At 49.1% G+C, this 17,198-nt stretch overlaps 1 protein-coding gene across 3 annotated transcripts in view; it reads left to right on the top strand.

The window, feature by feature from the left end:
• Positions 1-17,198, top strand: part of TSPAN18 (tetraspanin 18) — a 466,236-nt gene that overhangs the window by 406,898 nt on the left and 42,140 nt on the right. For all 3 annotated transcript variants that reach the window (XM_069623309.1, XM_069623310.1, XM_069623311.1), the window contains one exon: positions 12,781-12,879. In XM_069623309.1, coding sequence (XP_069479410.1) covers positions 12,781-12,879 — 99 coding nt within the window. The remainder of the gene's footprint in view (positions 1-12,780; positions 12,880-17,198) is intronic.

Raw genomic sequence — 17,198 nt, 5'->3', positions numbered from 1 at the left:
CAGAGGGCGTTCTGCGTTGATGGCGTTGGGTCCATGTCCCTCGAAGGCCTCCGTCGAGGGCAACGTCACAGGATGTCATAAATAGGACGCATGACACCCGTAGCCTCAGTTCAGTTTTTTCCACTAACGTGTGACTCGACACGCCTCTTGTGTTTTCTTCGTAGTGGTCTTTCTCTTCGACCCCTTCGACTCTGCGGTCTGGCTTTAAGACCTGCCGGGACTGCAAGTCGAAGATGTCGCTCAGCGACCCCCAACCCATTTGTTTGTGGTGCCTGGGCGAGTCGCATGACACCGACGACTGCTCGAAATACCAGTCGCTGACCGCCAAGGCCTTGCGGGAGAGAAATGGGAAGCTCAAAGTAGGTAGTGGCTCTAAGCCTGTTAAGTCCCGGACTTTCAAGTCTAAGTCCAAGGGGGTTTCCGCGGATGACTTGAGGGGTGACTCTCCGCGTCAGAAGGATTCCTGGGGATCTCGGTCCCAGAGTGGTTCCAGCTACTCGTCTTCCTCATCCTGGCACTCAAGGAAGCGCAGTCACTGGTCACCTTCTCCGTCCTCCTCAGAGGATGGTGCCTAGAGGAAGGCTTTGTGCCCTATGAAGTCCTCGACTCCGGAGGAATGGGCGGCATTTAAGAAATCCATGATGGCGATTTTTCAATCGCAGGACATGGGGCCAGTCGCGCCTTCTGACGAAGCTGGCCAGGATCAGTCTTGTTTTGTGGCTCGCACGCCTTCGGGCTCGGGTTCACGATGTGACACTCATCGGGAGCCGTCAGGGTCCCATTCGGACAAGGAATCGAAGGGTCGCAAGAGATGTGTGTCTAGATCTCGGTCAACATCCTCAGCGAGACCGCAGCAACCTTTTGAGGGCTGAGGGCCGGCGTCGACTCGTTCGGCGCCGTTTCCGTCTGATTCGGACATCGATGCCTTGTCTTCGTTGGCACCTGTGTCGACGCCGAAGCCTTCGGCGATCACGTCATCAAGGTTGTCGATGCTCTCGACATTGAAGCCTTCGAAGCTATCGGCGCCTTCAGAGATTTTTTCTCGCAATTTGCCGTTGGAGTACCCAGCCATTGTATATCCTCCAATGAAGGCTACATTGAAGTCAGTGGGGCCGGCTTTTGGCCTCCAGGCCCTCTTTTGTCCCCAGACCTGGTTTCAACCCCCTCCGGATGATATTTTTGAAGAGGTTGAAAGGTCTGAGGTTGAGGAACCTGGTGACCTAGATGATGCTCCAATTTGTTCTGGTGACAGTCAGTTGGAGGAGTTGAGGCAGACCCTCCAGGATGCAAATGGACTGGACACTTCCCCGCAAATTGAGTTTGGTAGACCTGAGCCTGGGGCTCATGCAGTCTTCTTATAGGAGACTCATGGCGTGAGTCTTGGAGTATCTGGGCTGGTCTAGTCCTCCTGAAGACTTTGTGCAGGATGATCTGACGGACATCTTGGATCAAGGTCCGTCCTCTGACCCTGTTTTGCCATTTCATCTTACCTTGCAGAAAAGGGTGGCAGCTTCTTGGCAGTCCCCGGAATCTCATCTGGCTGTTAATAAGTCTTAAACCAAGAAATACCACCCTTCCGTTAGCGACCCCAGCTATCTGTCTACTCATCCCACTCCCGAAAGTTTGGTGGTTCAGGCGGCTACAGCCACCTCGAGGCAGGTGGCGTACCCTACCATCCTTCCGGATAGGGACAACAAGCACTTCGACGGTTGGGCTCGAAAGGTATTTTCTGCTGGGAGCATGGCCCTGAAATTGGCCAACTCAACGTGTGCCTTGGCAAGGTTTTCACACACTCTGTGGAATTGTGTTTCTTTGGCGGCTGAGCGTATTCCCGAGGGGGAAGAAAGGCATGGGTTCCTTGCTCTCGTGCAGGACAGCAATGATGCCATGTGTGAATTCCTTCAGTCAGGCCGACAGTGTTAGCCGATCCATGGCTGCGAGCACCACTATCCGCAGATTTGCGTGGTTGCGAAAGTTAGGGTTTGCTCCGGATGTGCAGGCCCGTCTTCTCAACATGCCCTTTGATGGCAGACATTTGTTTGGCAGCAAGGCTGACGAGAGCCTTGAGAGGTTGCAGACCTCAAAAGCTGCAGCAAAATCTTGGAGCGCCGCAGTGCGTCAACCTCTGCCTTTTCGTCCCAAGGGACATCAGTGGAGGGAAGGTTTGTTTCATTACTACTCCTCCTTTGGTAGAACGAGAAGGGCCTTCAGTCAAAGGGGCCAGCGAAAAAAATTCCCGTGGTGGGCGGGAAATCGTGGTGCCAAAGCCGCTCAGGGAGCTGACTTTGCTTTCAGGCGCTGCTGCAGCCACTTCCAAACAGTCGTGAGGCCATGTGTCATGGTTCGCAGGTTGGGGGCAGATTGTCTCAGAATCTCGAAGAATGGCATGCCATTACTTTAGATGCATGGGTTCTGGATACCACAGCCCATGGGTACTGCCTTCCCTTCCTTCAGTGGCCTCACAACAATCCGCCGGAGAAACTCTTTGAAGCTTCCGGATGCGCTCCTTGCGCAGGAAATATTTAGCCTACTGGAGAAAGGCGCTATAGAACTGGTGCCTGTAGCGGAGAGGAACAAGGGATGGTATTCCCCTTATTTTTTGATCCCAAAGAAAGATGGGGGTCACTCTTTTGCAAGTCCTCCAGGCCCTTCAGCTTCAAGGTTGGTTGGTGTCTCTGGACCTGAAGGATGCTTACTTTCATGTGCCGATCCATCCCGCGCACAGGAAGTACCTGAGATTTGCTGCTGGCGACTCACACTTTCAATTTCGGGTCCTGCCATTTGGATTGACCACCGCCCGAGGGTCTTCACCAAGCTACCTACCTGGTTGACTGGCTAATCCGAGTATGCTCTCCCGAGCTGGCATTGGATAATCTCGGTGGCACCTGCCGCACCCTCCACAGGCTGGGCTTCTCTCTGAATTTCAAGAAGTCGCATCTGATGCCTTCCCAACAGCTCCATTACATCGTGGCTGTTCTCAACACATCCTTGGGGAAGTGTTCACCTCCCAAGGTAAGGGCTCATCACATTGTGCAGATGGTGGACAAGTTTCAACATGCCCAGAGTCTCCCGGCTTTCAAATTCTTAAGGTTGCTCGTCCTCATGGCATCCTGCATTTTTCTGGTGCGAGAGGCCCGGCTGCGGATAAGATCCCTGCAGTGGCTCTCAAGATGCACACAGTTCTCCGGCAAGATGTCGGATACTGTTCAGATTACACTGTTGGTCTCCCAGGATCTTCTCTGGTGGGCCAAGAAGGGAACCTGATGAGGGGGGGGAACAGTTTTGGCAACCGTGGCCAGAGGTGACAGTAGTGATGGATGCTTCCCTCACAGGATGGTGCGCTCATGCCAATGACTTGACTGCCAGCGGTCATTGGTCTCCGTCAGAGTCCAGACTCCACATCAATTTGTTAGAGTTGCCGGCCATCAGGCTAGCCCTGAAGGCTTTTCTGCCCTCTGTACGGGGGAAGAGTGTCCTGATCCTGACGGAAAATACAGTGGCCATGCATTACCTCAACAAAAAAGGAGGGGTAGCGTCACTTCTGTTGTGCAGAGAGGCAATACAGCTCTGGTTCTTGGCCATCCAGCGGGAAATTTCGATCTCAGCAGTTCATCTGGCCAGAGACGACAATGTGGCAGCGGATGCTCTGAGCAGGCAGAGCTCAGTCGCCAGCGAGTGGGAGTTGGCTCAGGAAGTCCTTCAGGAGATCTTTGCCCTTTGGGGAACCTCACAAGTGGATCTCTTCGCCACCAGTGTCAACCGGAAGTGCGAGAGTTCTGCTCAAGGGAATTTCCTCCAAGAGGAGCCTTAGGAGACGCGTTTGTGGTGGATTGGTCATTTCCACTGCTGTATGCGTTTCCTCCAGTCCCCGTCATTCCTCAGGTTTTGCGGAGGTTACAGAGGTTTGGTTCCCACATGATCTTCATTGCTCCAGATTGGGCCAGGAAAGCGTGGTACCCGGACCTTCTGGAAATGTCCATCTGCCCTCCACGCCGTCTTCCCCGCCGAGAGGATCTGCTCTCGCACTAGGGGAATAGAGGAGAGGTGGGGGTCAGGTTCTCCATCCAGAGGTCAAGACTCTCAACCTTCACCCTTGGTATCTGGAAGGTTGAGGGATAAGGATTGGGACCTCCCGGATGACGTGATGGAGGTGTTGCTTTCGGCCAGGCGGACTGCAACAAAATCCCTGTACCGTTACCGTTGGAGAAAGTTCTGCGACTGGTGCAGAGATCACAATGTTGATCCTTTTCAGTGCTCCATTCCTATGGTTTTGTCTTTCTTACTTTCTTTGGCCCACAGGTGCCTTCAAGTAGGTACCATTAAAAGTTACCTGGCGGGGCTCTCTATCTTTAAGCGCTTGTCCGAAGAATCTTCTTATTTTAAGATTCCTTTGATTTCTCAGTTTCTTAAAGGACTGACTAATGTATTCCCGCCTTCCCCTTTCCAGGTGCCGGTTTGGGATTTAAATTTGGTTTTGACATTTCTCATGGGTGCTCTGTTTGAACCTTTGCACTCTTGTCCTTTGAGATTACTGTCTTTCAAGACTCTGTGCTTGGTTGCGGTTACTTCCACTCACAGAGTGAGTGAATTGCAGGCACTTTCATCTAAGCCACCCTTTACTGTGTTTCACAAGGACAGGGTTGTACTGCGTCCCTCCTTTCTACCTAAGGTAGTTTCTGAATGCCATTTGAGTCAAAAGGTGGTTCTTCCATCTTTCCACCTTCCTCCTCAACCTGGTAAGGAAGATGAGCGACTCCATCGAATGAGATTTTACATTTCTAGGATGTCCAGGGTCAGAGTGGACGATCAATTCTCTGTAGGATATGCTGGACACTGATTGGGCCAGGCTGTTAGCAAACAGACCTTGTCCAGGTGGATTATCCTCACCATTACGGAATGCTATTGATTGGCGGGTAAGGACCCTCCTGATGGGTTGAGAGCTCATTGCACTAGGGTGTGGCTACTTCCACTGCCCTCCAGCGGGGTGTTTCCATTAGGAATATTTGTGATGCTGCTACATGAGCTTCCATCCACACCTTTGTAAAACATTATTCCCTGGATACAATCCATGGTCAGGATATGGCCTTTGGGAAGGCGGTTCTTTATTCCGGAATATGATTGGGCACTCTAAATTCTTTTCCCTCCCCCATTTACTGGTACTGCTTTGGGAGTCTGTCAAAGATGTGGACTGCGTTGGAGGACACAATCCATTTGAAGAACAAGTTACTTACCAACTGGTAACGTTTTTTCGACTGGATGTTCCTCCAATGCATTCCACATCGCCCTCCCAGCCTGCCCCTCAGGAGAATTTCCTGTGCGATTGCAGCTTCCATTTTCTGCAGGACTAAGTGCAGTCCAGCAGGCATCAGACTGGTGTCACATGTTCTGGGGGAAAAAACTTAAACTGAGGCTACGGGCGCTGTGTGTCCTATTTATAACATCCTGTGACATCGCCCTCGACGGAGGCCTTCGAGGGACATGGACCCAATGCCATTGACGCAGGACGCCCTCTGCTGAAAAAGTTTCTGAAGTGCACAGCTGTGGACATTACATGTCAAAGATGTGGAATGCGTTGGAGGAACATCCAGTTGAAAGAACATTACCAGTTGGTAAGTAACTTGTTTGTCCTTAGAACAAGGGGAAAAATACAGAGATGTGTTTGTGCTTTCACAAAATAAATCTTTGTATTAGAATTGTGTGTTCTTCTTTGGTTGACTGTCTGCATTTTCTGTCTCTAGACACAGTGGTTGGTAAAATCAAAACCCCAGAGTGAATACAGACAGCTGCTTTAATGTATGTACTGACACTGGCTTGTAGTCTGTCTTCACTTTCCAAAATTGTGTGGAAAGAGGGGACTGTCTCAAAGCCCCACTCCATGCAAATCTCTGATTGCTGAGAGTTCCCCAGGGCCCACTTCACACTCAGACATGAACAAAGGAAGAAAAGGTGGCCTTCTAGAGTACAGCAAGAGTAGTGCAAGGCAAATAGGCCCTCATTACGAGGTTGGTATCAGATTAGAGGTAATTCTGACGATTTACCACCTAACAGAATTACTGTTTCTGCCACTTGGTCCAGCGGATTTACCATGGGATTACAAGTGGTGGTAGGTGGTGGAAAATTTTTTGGAGTCAATAGGGCTCCATGGGCATTTCGGCAGAATTACCACCAGCCGCAAATTGCACTGTTTTTGCCAATTGTATTGGCATTAAGATTGAGGATTTACCCCCAGCACAAAGCTGGAGGTAAATCCTCCACTTCATGGCCAAACTCGGGATTTGGCAGAGAGTTAAAAGTGGTGGTAATTCCGTCACCCCCGCTTTTCTCGCCACTCCACCAAACTCGGACTGGGGCCCTTAGACTTTTCTGCTGTTGTGCACCTGCTATAGGAAGCCTCATACTGACTAGGAACACAGCTTCCCTGGTTTGGCACCTGTGTATAGCTGAGGCTGCAGTTACGTGTGTGGCCTGGAGACAACAGGAACGCAGTATTGCTTTCCTGATCCTGGCAAAAGGAGCAGGTGAGGAGTGCAGTGCCTCTACTCTCAGGGCTTACCTGGTCCCACTTCCTTTGTGGTGGGGGAAGGGAGACAGACACTGAAGGAGTGCAAGGATTCTGCTTTCCTCTGCCACTCTGTTCCTTACAATGGAAGAGGAGTGCAGCAAGTAGTCACTCTCCTGGCCGATGGTGTAAGTGCCTAGGCATTTGATGTCTATGCCTGACAAATTGTCAGTCCCTGTCAATAGATGGTTTTATTTGACAATTGTTAGTACCATGGCAAATTATGGCAAAACATGGCAAATGGTGTCAATAGCTGGGATTATGTTAAACATTCCTGGCATGTAATATGAGTTTCAAGGTATGTAAAGACAATAGCTGGGGACTGGTACGAGAAACTGGGAAAATTGTTTACCTAGGCATATGATTGTAGCTGTATGAGGTTAAGCTTTGGGGTGGCTTTGCTGATGTAAGGGGACAGGCAAGCGCATACAGCAGGAGGCTAAACAAGAAAGAAGAATAGATGAGGTAAATCAGAACAACAGAACAGGGAGAAAGGGTAGACCTCAATGGTGAAGAAGAAGGGATGGGAACCATGCACTGGACAAACGATTAGGAATCCCACTAGGTGTGTACACACAGTTTGGACTTGACTACCCACAGAAATACGGGACGCTCAATGCCCCATGTGTAAGTTACTCTTACAGGCACCACTTCCTGTAAGCCCATGGAAGAGGGTAGCAAGAGATGCTTCTGTATCTGGACCCTAAGGCCCACACAAGGAGTGTACTTACACGGACATGCTGATGTGGGTCCAGATGGAACATACAGTGGATGCCTTCTATAGGAACAGAACACAACACACTGTTACATTAAATTCACTATAGTGTACAGGTAAAACGAGACGGAGGAAGGGGCATGGATTGCCTCCTAGGGTATAGGAACCAATCTCTGTACAAAGGAATACGCAGAGGCATGGCTGCGGACACCATACAACACTTACCAGACACTAAGAGCCTTAAAAGGGAAACAAGAGTTCAGAACAGGAAAACAGGGACTAGGAACACTATAGCATGGGACTGGCAAAAAGGAAGAGAGGCAAGGAGCTTGTACCAGGTAACTGAGGCAAGGAGCTGGTACCAGGTAAAGAGCTGGTACCAGGTAACTGAGGCAAGGAGCTGGTACCAGGCAAGGATCTGGTACCAGGTAACTGAGGCAAGGAGCTGGTACAAGGTAACTGAGGCAAGGCGCTGGTACCAAGTAACTTAGGCAAGGTGCTGTTACCAGGTAACAGAGACAAGTAGCTGGTCTGAGGTAACTGAGACAGGATACTGCAACAAGGTGACTGAGCATGATACCAACATAGGCAAGATAAACAGAAACGGACTAATGGGGAAAAGCTGAAAGCAAGGACATGGCTAAGCAGGGAGAACAGGCATGACTCAGCCTGCGAGGCAAGGCTTAAAGATCTGGAGAAAGACAGCAAAGGATCATGGAAGAGTCACAGGAAAATAACAAGGCAAAATAGTCAGCAAGGTAGAGGGATTCCAAATCGGTCACAAGTCCACGAGGTTCAGAATGCGATGCAAGAACAAGTACGCTTCAGGGTCTGGCAGCTTAAAAGCAGTGCTAGCAGGGTGGCAAGCCAGGTTGGAGCTACATGATTGGGCTGCACACAGTCACAGGTTGTGGTAAAAGGGAATCTCTGGAATGGCGTTTCGGAGAGGGTCCAGTGCTGACAAACACCAGGAGTTTTAGTGTTGCAACAGAAGCACAATAATTGACATGACATGTTGAATGTTGCTGTCCATTGAAAGGAGTCTTTGTGCTTACCATCACAGCAAGACCAGTGTGCATGCAACTCTGATTCCAAACTAGTTTCCAGATTCGGCTGCCGGGTTTTCCAGGTATCTTGCAGGTGCATTATGGGAATGGAGGTCCATGTTTTTGGAAATATAGATTTTTTAAAGGACATTTTAAATAATGATGTAGGGTCTTCTCTGGAGATGGTAGAAAACACCCTGCAGGTCTGCAGACAGCGCCATCCAGAGGCAGAGATGCAGAAACATGACCGTAGCAGCTAGCAAATGGTGTGACCTCCAGGGTATGTGATACTAAGAATATTTTGTTTTCACTTTACCTACTTTTAAGTATCTTCTACTCCTCATTGCGGTCATTGCACAACCTGGGCATAGGGGTTGACCCTGCCCTGACCTACAAGCCCTGAATTAACAAAGTGAAGCAGTCCTCTCTATTTGAGCTCAGGCAGATAAGATTCATACTGCCTTATCAGTGCAAGACGGATAAAACCACCAGCGCTTAGCTGAACTATACCAATATACATGTCTTGTTGCCGCCCAGCCGTGTCTATCCAGAACGTTGCTTTAGGTCACTTCCTAGGACTGGTGAACCGCTCCCATGTTCAGCTGCTCAGATCTCCCTTTTCTGGCATCCTGAATAACACAGACTCCATTTTAAAGTACTTTGTTTAATCCACAAATGCATGCATAACAAAGCCCCATTTTATTTGGACGATTGGAATCTCCCTGTATACCCACGTGTAGTCTATGTTCATCTGAGAAAAGGCTCCTGCTCATCATTGCTTCTTTTGTTCCATTCCTGGTGGCAGAGGTTACTGCATTGCCCCGGCACTCAAATAAGCTGTTGCGCCATTTGCTGCTGCTAGCTAGTAATCACCACTGTTGATCTGTCATCAAAACTAAACCCTGGCTTGTCTTTAAGACAATTAACAGGGTATCTATGGTTAACTAGGGATTGGTTGTATTCTATATTCACTCTGCAGATCTGTCACCCAATCCGGGCCTTCAGAATTCTGGTAGTCTTAGTGGTCATACTTGGGGTTCGGGTGTCTCAGAGCATTAGGAGTGGAGATTTCCTGTCACGATTTTGGAAATGTTTAGCGCAGGCTATTTATTGTGTGCAGGTTTACTTTTCATCATGGACATGAGCGGTTAAACTATCTTTGGGTGTAAGGGCAGGGTGGCCGTCGCACTAAGTGGCAGAGATTGTGTTCAAAAGCATGAGGGAGTGATTTCCCCAACTGATCATAGTTGCATACTGCATGGAGGCATTCCCTCCCGAGAGCATCTTTATATAATGCAGGGAAGCATTCCCCCCACCAGAGCATATTTACCTACAGCAGGGAGGCATTCCCCCACCAGAGCATCTTTATATACTACAGGGAGGCATTCCCCCACCAGAGCATATATACCTACAGCAGGGAGGCATTCCCCCACCAGAGCATCTTTATATACTACAGGGAGGCATTCCCCCACTAGAGCATATATACCTACAGCAGGGAGGCATTCCCCAACCAGAGCATCTTTATATACTGCATGGAGGCATTCACCCACCAGAGCATATATACCTACAGCAGGGAGGCTTTCCCCCACCAGAGCATCTTTATATACTGCAGGGAGGCATTCCCTCACCAGAGCATATGTACCTACTACAGGGAGACATTTACTCACCAGGGCATATTTACCTACAGCAGGGAGGCATTCCCCAACCAGAGCATCTTTATATACTGCATGGAGGCATTCACCCACCAGAGCATATATACCTACAGCAGGGAGGCTTTCCCCCACCAGAGCATCTTTATATACTGCAGGGAGGCATTCCCTCACCAGAGCATATGTACCTACTACAGGGAGACATTTACTCACCAGGGCATATTTACCTACAGCAGGGAGGCATTCCCTCACCAGAGCAGCTTTATATACTGAAGGGAGGCATTCCCTCACCAGAGCATGTTTGCATACTGCAGGGAGGCATTCCCTTCCGAGAGCACCTTTAAATACTGCACGGAGGCATTCCCTCACCAGAGCATATTTACCTACTACAGGAAGGCATTCCCCCACCAGAGCATGTTTACATACTGCAGGGAGGTATTCCTTCACCAGAGCATATTAACCTATGACAGGGAAGCATTCCCCCACCAGAGCATGTTTGCATACTGCAGGGAGGTATTCTGTCACCAGAGCATATTTACGGACTACAGGGAGGCATTCCCCCACCAGAGTATATTTATATTCTGCAGGGAGGCATTCCCTCACTAGAGCATGTTTACACACTGCAGGGAGGCATTCCCTCACCAGAGCATATTTACCTACAGCAGGCAGACGTTCCCCCACCAGAGCATCTTTATACACTGCAGGGAAGCATTCTCTCACCAGGGCATATTTACCTACTACAGGGAGGCATTCCCCCACAAGAGCATATTTACCTACAGCAGGCAGACGTTCCCCCACCAGAGCATCTTTATACACTGCAGGGAAGCATTCTCTCATCAGGGCATATTTACCTACTACAGGGAGGCATTCCCCCACAAGAGCATATTTACCTGCTGCAGAGGGAGGCATTCCCTCACCGTAGTTTCTTTACATACTGCATGCCCCTTTTCTCCCCTTCCTGATGTCCTATCTACCGTCCTTCACTCTGACCCTCCATGTCCCCACCCAGGCCTTCCTCTTTCCTGTCTGATGGTCACTTTCCTCCTCCTCCCCTTTCTCTGAACTTTGGTGTTTCTCCTTCATATCCTGCATCCTCTGTGCTCTTCTCCTTCTACACGTTCCTCCTTCCTATCTCTTTGACTTTCTTCCTCTTTTCAGACCTCTCTCCCTCTCATGTTCCCTGCCTTTCACTTCATTCGCCTCTCTCCATGATCTCCGTCCATCTGCTAACTTCCACAACTCTCCTCTGCCTAGCTCTCCTTTCATACTCTATCAAGGTTAGTAATGAGCTATTTCAATATGTGGCAGGAGTGGGCTTTGTGATAGGTGCTAGCTTTGGCAGATCACAATTTCTGCACATGAGTAAGGTTGTACAGGGGGCCACATCATGACACCACACAATGAGGTTATGTAAGGGCCGTCAGGCAGTGCTTCACTTCTGACTGCCCCATTCTCAGATAGCCCTACTTGGGCCTGCAGCTGCCAGATTCCTCTAACAGAATGGTCTCTTGTTTCTCCGGAGTGAAAGCAAGCTACCTCGGTTCACCTTGCAGCGTACCCCATGTGCTGGGCTCATGAACCTGTTTTTAATGGAAAACTGACACTCCCTAATGACAATACCTGTCTTTCAATGTTTTTCTAATGTTTGCCCCTGTCATTATATCCATGAACGTTGATGATGGGTCCGATCTAGAACATTTAGAGACTATCATTGTGTATCATTAGAGCCATGATAGTGTCAACATTTTCACAATACATTTTTAACGCACGTATTAAATGGATTTTAAGTAGTGTACTTATTTGCGTCAGTTGCTCTTTGTTAAATGCACTACAGCAGGAATGACCTTTGGGAATAGCATTGTAGTTACTTTGCCCCAGTTGGTGGATGTGTGACATGTATGGCATGCCACATGCTTTCATTATTTCTGGATGATATGGTAGCATGCTGCAGTGCCAGAAGAGGGCCGGCTCAGTCCACCACTCTAAATGGGTTGGGCATCGGTGCACTGCAGAGTCTGTGCTGGAGCTCCCAGGCCTCCGTGATTGCACAACCTCCTGAGCTGGATGGGCCGGAGTTCTCTGAAGCAAGAGAGAGCTTGTAAAAGGTTACCTGCATGGCGATTCAGCCACATGTAGACCAACATTGATGTGTCCAGTCTAGGGTCTCCACATTTCTGCCCCTCAATCCTCCTCCTCACTCCTCAATCTGTATTTATATTCCTAAACTCTCGCTCGCGGCACATAAGAGCAAAGACTGATGAGGGGGAAAGGTAACAGGGGTGAGAAGGAGGTCTGAGGAACAGAAATGAGGATGTCCGAACATGGACCCCATCAGTGTACGCTTTGAACGCACTTATTTCCCCCCGTTTTCCCACTTCGACCCTCATCCTCCTTTCTCATTGGTCTTCATTTTTATTGTATAAGTCTCGTGCAAGAGTGAGGGGGCCTTGGACACTATGGTAAGATTAGAATGAAAATTGATAAGTGAAGAGGGATGATCTAGGATGGAGACAGGGATGAGGAGGAGAAATGAGGGTGCACTTAATGGGATGTTGTACGCAGGACCGATGGGTATGGATAGATGAGTGGGAGGCGGGGCAGTGGTTGTTGTGTAACATGCGTTTTCCCAACGTGCCCATATTTTAGTTTAGTTTCTGGGACAGACAGTCTATGAAGATCCAGTGAACTCATGTGGGCGTCTTTCCATCCCTCCTACTTATGTCTATCCATCCGATGTTCTTTGGGGTCCGACAGCCACGTTGGCTGTGAAGGAACATCGCACTAACCCTTCTGCATTCTTGTCTCTTTCAGCTCTCGCGAGAGTTCTTCACTAGGGAAGTTAAGAAGCACTACCAGGGTAGCAACAGTAGCCAGATCTTCTCCTCCACGTGGAACTCGGTCATGATCACGGTGAGTGCCTGCCATACCGCAATGTGTGCAAGTGCACCTCACACATGGATTTGGCGAGGCTGTGCATGATGGCACTCTGTATGTGGAAGCCCTATTATGAACACGGTGCGCGTGTCTGTGTGCGGAAACACACCATGATCATGTAGAATCGGTGCACCTTTCCACGCTAGGTATTTTGATCGAATATCTGTGTGTTTGGTGTCACTCTGTGATTATCAACTGCCATCATGAGCCCAGGCAGTTGTGCACATAACATCTTTAAATTCCTGCTCCTCGTCTATAAATGCAGCAACGGACTGCCCCCAATCTCACTAACTCCAGCAGCCACTACTCCCACCTCACACTCTTGAGTGCTGTTCAGCCTGTTACTTGTCCACCCCCCTGCGCTGCTTCCCTGTGCCCCTCCTTCACACTGGCACCCATCCACTGGGACTGCTCAACCCCTGAAATCAAGGATATTGCCAAAGTTAAGATGTGTTTTGTATATCCGCCTTGAAGTTAGAATTCTTGAACATGGAATGTGCTCCCCTGAAATCCCCCCACCCACCACGGCCACACTCCTCCACCAAATCCCTCTTCTGCCTCTCTATTTCTGTAAACTGCTTCGTTCCTGTGAGCAGGTTCGCTGTGTCCCATCTGTTAGCATTGCCCCTACTGTATGCAGCAACATCCCTCCTTCCTCAACTGGTGTCCCTGCTACCACAACCCTCTACCCCCCACCATTGAAAAGCATCCTTTTATTGCTCTGCCCGGGATTGCAACTTTTGTAAAGTGTTTCTGATAGAAACCCTCTCCTCCATCTCTAATTAATGCAAGTGCATAGTGTGTGTGGTGCCACTCTGTGCCACAGGAAAGCTCAACGCTGCTAAAATGTTGACCAGAACAATTACAGCATTCAAACCCACAGGTGGGTGGCCACGTGCTGTTATATTTGGTGTCTCTATGGCACTGAGCCTGTTGCGCTTTCAAGACTGAAAGGCTTAGCTGACCTTGCTGGGGTTCAACCCAGTTGGTACGCTACCCAGCTCTTTGGCGTGACCACAATAAGGGACTCGGCTGTGTAGCAATATGGTATGATATGGCATTTATAACGCGTCTATACACAAGTGTATCAAGGCCCGACGAGGCAAGGGAGGAGAGAATGGAGTGAAGACAGAGAGAACGATCTTACTAGGCCAGCTGACATTGAGATTGTGCAAGTGCAGGAGGGGAAAAGTGCAGGGGGAGCGGGCAGTACAGTACATAAGATCAAACAATAAAATAAATAAAGGCAATAAATAAAAAGTTTGTTGGCAAGTGCAAGGGTAAGTGCAGACATTAGGTGTCAGTGGTGGTGGGGGCTGTAGGGATACAGAAAGAGCCCCCGAGTGCAAGGGTTGACAGGGGGGGGGCAGTGCAGGTGTGTAGCTGGCGGTGAGGGGACCTGGGCCCGAGATCAGAGGGTAGCCAGGTAACAAGTGCAGTTTCAGATTCAGCCAGCAGATCAGCAGGGGAGAGGAGGAGAGAAAGCAGAAGCAAAGAGGAAGGTCTTGAGGGGTGCTTCTGGAACCGTAGATGGTTCTCCTCGAGTAAACAGGATTGACACTGCTTGGTGGGTTACGATTACAGAGCATGGGATTCGAATAACAGAGAGTGGGATTGAAACACATGGCTTTTTACCTACTGCACCTGTTCTGGGACATTAGTGCCATAGAGAACTCTGTGGTGTAATCTGCAAACACTACCACAGCATGGATGGAGGACACGGATTAGTAGTTATCAGGAAGACACTTGCATATCCAAAGACTGCCACTAGAATAGGGTCATCCTTTCCAAACCATGTTCCCATGAGGAAGCTAAGAACTGAATGACATTTTTTTGTGCAGTGTATGAAAGGCCTTTCTTTTTATATATGAAGCAACCCTAGAGCCGGTAAAATCATGAGGAGGTTTAACACAATAAAATAAAGTATACCATGAGCAAAATGTCACTGCCATCTAGTGGTGAAATGGGGAATCATGTAAAACGGTTTTTAAAGCATGCTCTTGGCATTCGGAACCCTGTTGAATTTACGATAAAGTATTAAACCGAAATGAACTCTCCAGAGAAACCTGTAGTTTAAATTACATGTAATCTACCAGTATAAATGTGCGAGAAGGCAGGGCCACGTTAAGATTGTTTGGGGCCTATGACACATTAATTTGTGCCCCACAACCAAAGAAATAAGTGCATCTAAGAACCCCTATGCATCTCCCCCACCCCCATTTCTTAGCACAATCGCCAGGGATGTAAATAAGCAAGTGATCTCCTTTGAAGTGCCCTTACCCCCTTCAGCTGAGCTGGAATCACAAGAATAAACAAGTGGCATTTCAAGGGCAACATTATCAGTCGGCACTGTGGGTGCCTGGGTTGTAGCATAGCTAAGGGTACGCTTTGGGAATAGCAGACATGGAGAAAGCATACAGCAGGACAGTCTCAAGGGCAGTACACTGGCATTGTCAAGAGGGGATGGGAGCACCTCCCAGCTAGGGTTGGGAGAACTAACGGGGGACATTCCAGAGCCAGGCCCTCCCCTCAGGAGGACAGTGGCAGCTGCAAGTACTGGAACCCCACCTTGTGCCAGCATGCTATTATGCGGTGCCCTTTTGTGTCACACCACTGCCTCATGAACAAGATGCTTGCCAGACGCTTTCTGATTTTTCTAAAGTGAACGTTTGAGATCCGAGTCACTCCAAGCAGCGCGGGAAGCAATGCAGCACTTCAGAGCCACATAGAGGCTACATCCTTTCACTAGAAGCCCGGGCCCAAATAAGTGAAAATGTACCTCCTGCATCCCGCACGTCCAACCTTCCATGGCCAGAGACCGAGACCAAGCAGATAGAAAGGCAGCTGGCATTTCATTTTTGCGACAATGCAGCTGAGAGGGAAGCCGCACGATGCTCCCGAGCACCGGCAGGAGGCCACCGCACCTGACAGTCCCCACCCTAGACCACCAGTAACTAAACAGCTGGGCTCAAAACCCCAAAGAGACTGCACTTACTATAGAGGACACCAGGACAAAGCCCCCTAACCCAAACTCGTACACTTAACACCTTGGGTCGTCATCACTATTCCGCTTGGGAAAAAGGGGCGGAGACAAGCCGGCTATTTAACAGTTCTGCTGATTGTGTCACCACCTTCCGTGCAGGGAAGACTGGGCCAGATTGGCCAGGGCAAGTAAGCCAATGGCAGGAGGAGGCGGCAGCATAAAGAGACAAACCGAAATGTGCAAGTTGTGGGTTGTCGGGGCCAGGTCACGGGAGGAGGTGGCATTCCAAAGGACCAGCAGGAGGAAGGAAAGAGAAGCAGAGATTGGAGGTGATTTCGGGAGCATGCGAGGTATTGGTTAGTGAGTGGAAGTGGTACTGTAGTTTGAGTGTGCATGAGAAAGAAACAACTGTGGCTAGGAGACAAAGGGTAGAGAGTGTTTGTGAAATGTGTGTGATTAAAAGGAGTGTGTTCGGATAGAACGGTGGGTGGAGTGGTAGTTGAGTGTATGAGGAAGTGGTAGAGCAGAGGCAGGAGTTGTAGAGCAGAGGCAGGAGTTGTAGAGCAGAGGCACACGAATTGTAGCGCAGAGGCTGGAGTTGTAGAGTGTAGGAGGGATTTGTAGAGTGGATTTGAGTTTTGTAGTGGGGTGGAGGGGTTTGTCGTGGTGGCAGAGGTTGTAGAGTGGAGGAGGGAGTTGTAGAGTGGAGGAGGGAGTTGTAGAGAGGATTTGAGTTTTGTAGTGGGGTTTGTCGTGGTGGCAGAGGTTGTGGGATGTATTTACCCATGCATCCGAGCCCTACCTCAAAACTGTGCAGTACTGACATGAAAACATCATGATGGCCAGAGCTTCCCAGAAAATGCACAGGGAAATGCAGGAAGAATAGGCTGCCACCCATTTTTGCCGATGTTATGGGCACAGAAGGACACTGCCTAAAACCACCATTGGACTACCCGCACAGTAGTCTGAAACCATTGGGAATGGCAATGCTGATTGCCAAATGCAACCTAGAATTGTGGGGAATTCATTCTTAAATCCCAAAAATGGGTGCAGTACCAGTACTCACCACTATCCAAAAGCCGGCGTTTTAAAACCACCCTGTGTTCCTCTGAAGGCAAGCCAAAGTGTCTATTTTAAACATTGCAACATGTGCAAAATATTCACTGAACACCAGCAGACATTTGGCAGAATGAGGTTTTGTGTGCTTACAAAATCTGGGAAATGAAGAGCCCAAAACAGTGCTTATAACAAAACTGCTATGGAGTCAGCAGTTTAAGTTGCACTGGATTTAAAGACACTAAAATCGAAAATG

This window comes from Ambystoma mexicanum, chromosome 11 (genome assembly GCF_040938575.1).
Source record: "Ambystoma mexicanum isolate Mex_15411 chromosome 11, UKY_AmexF1_1, whole genome shotgun sequence".
NCBI classification, from domain to species: domain Eukaryota; kingdom Metazoa; phylum Chordata; class Amphibia; order Caudata; family Ambystomatidae; genus Ambystoma; species Ambystoma mexicanum.
Note: the sequence above shows the minus strand (reverse complement) of the source record. Positions and strands in the feature narration are given on the sequence as shown.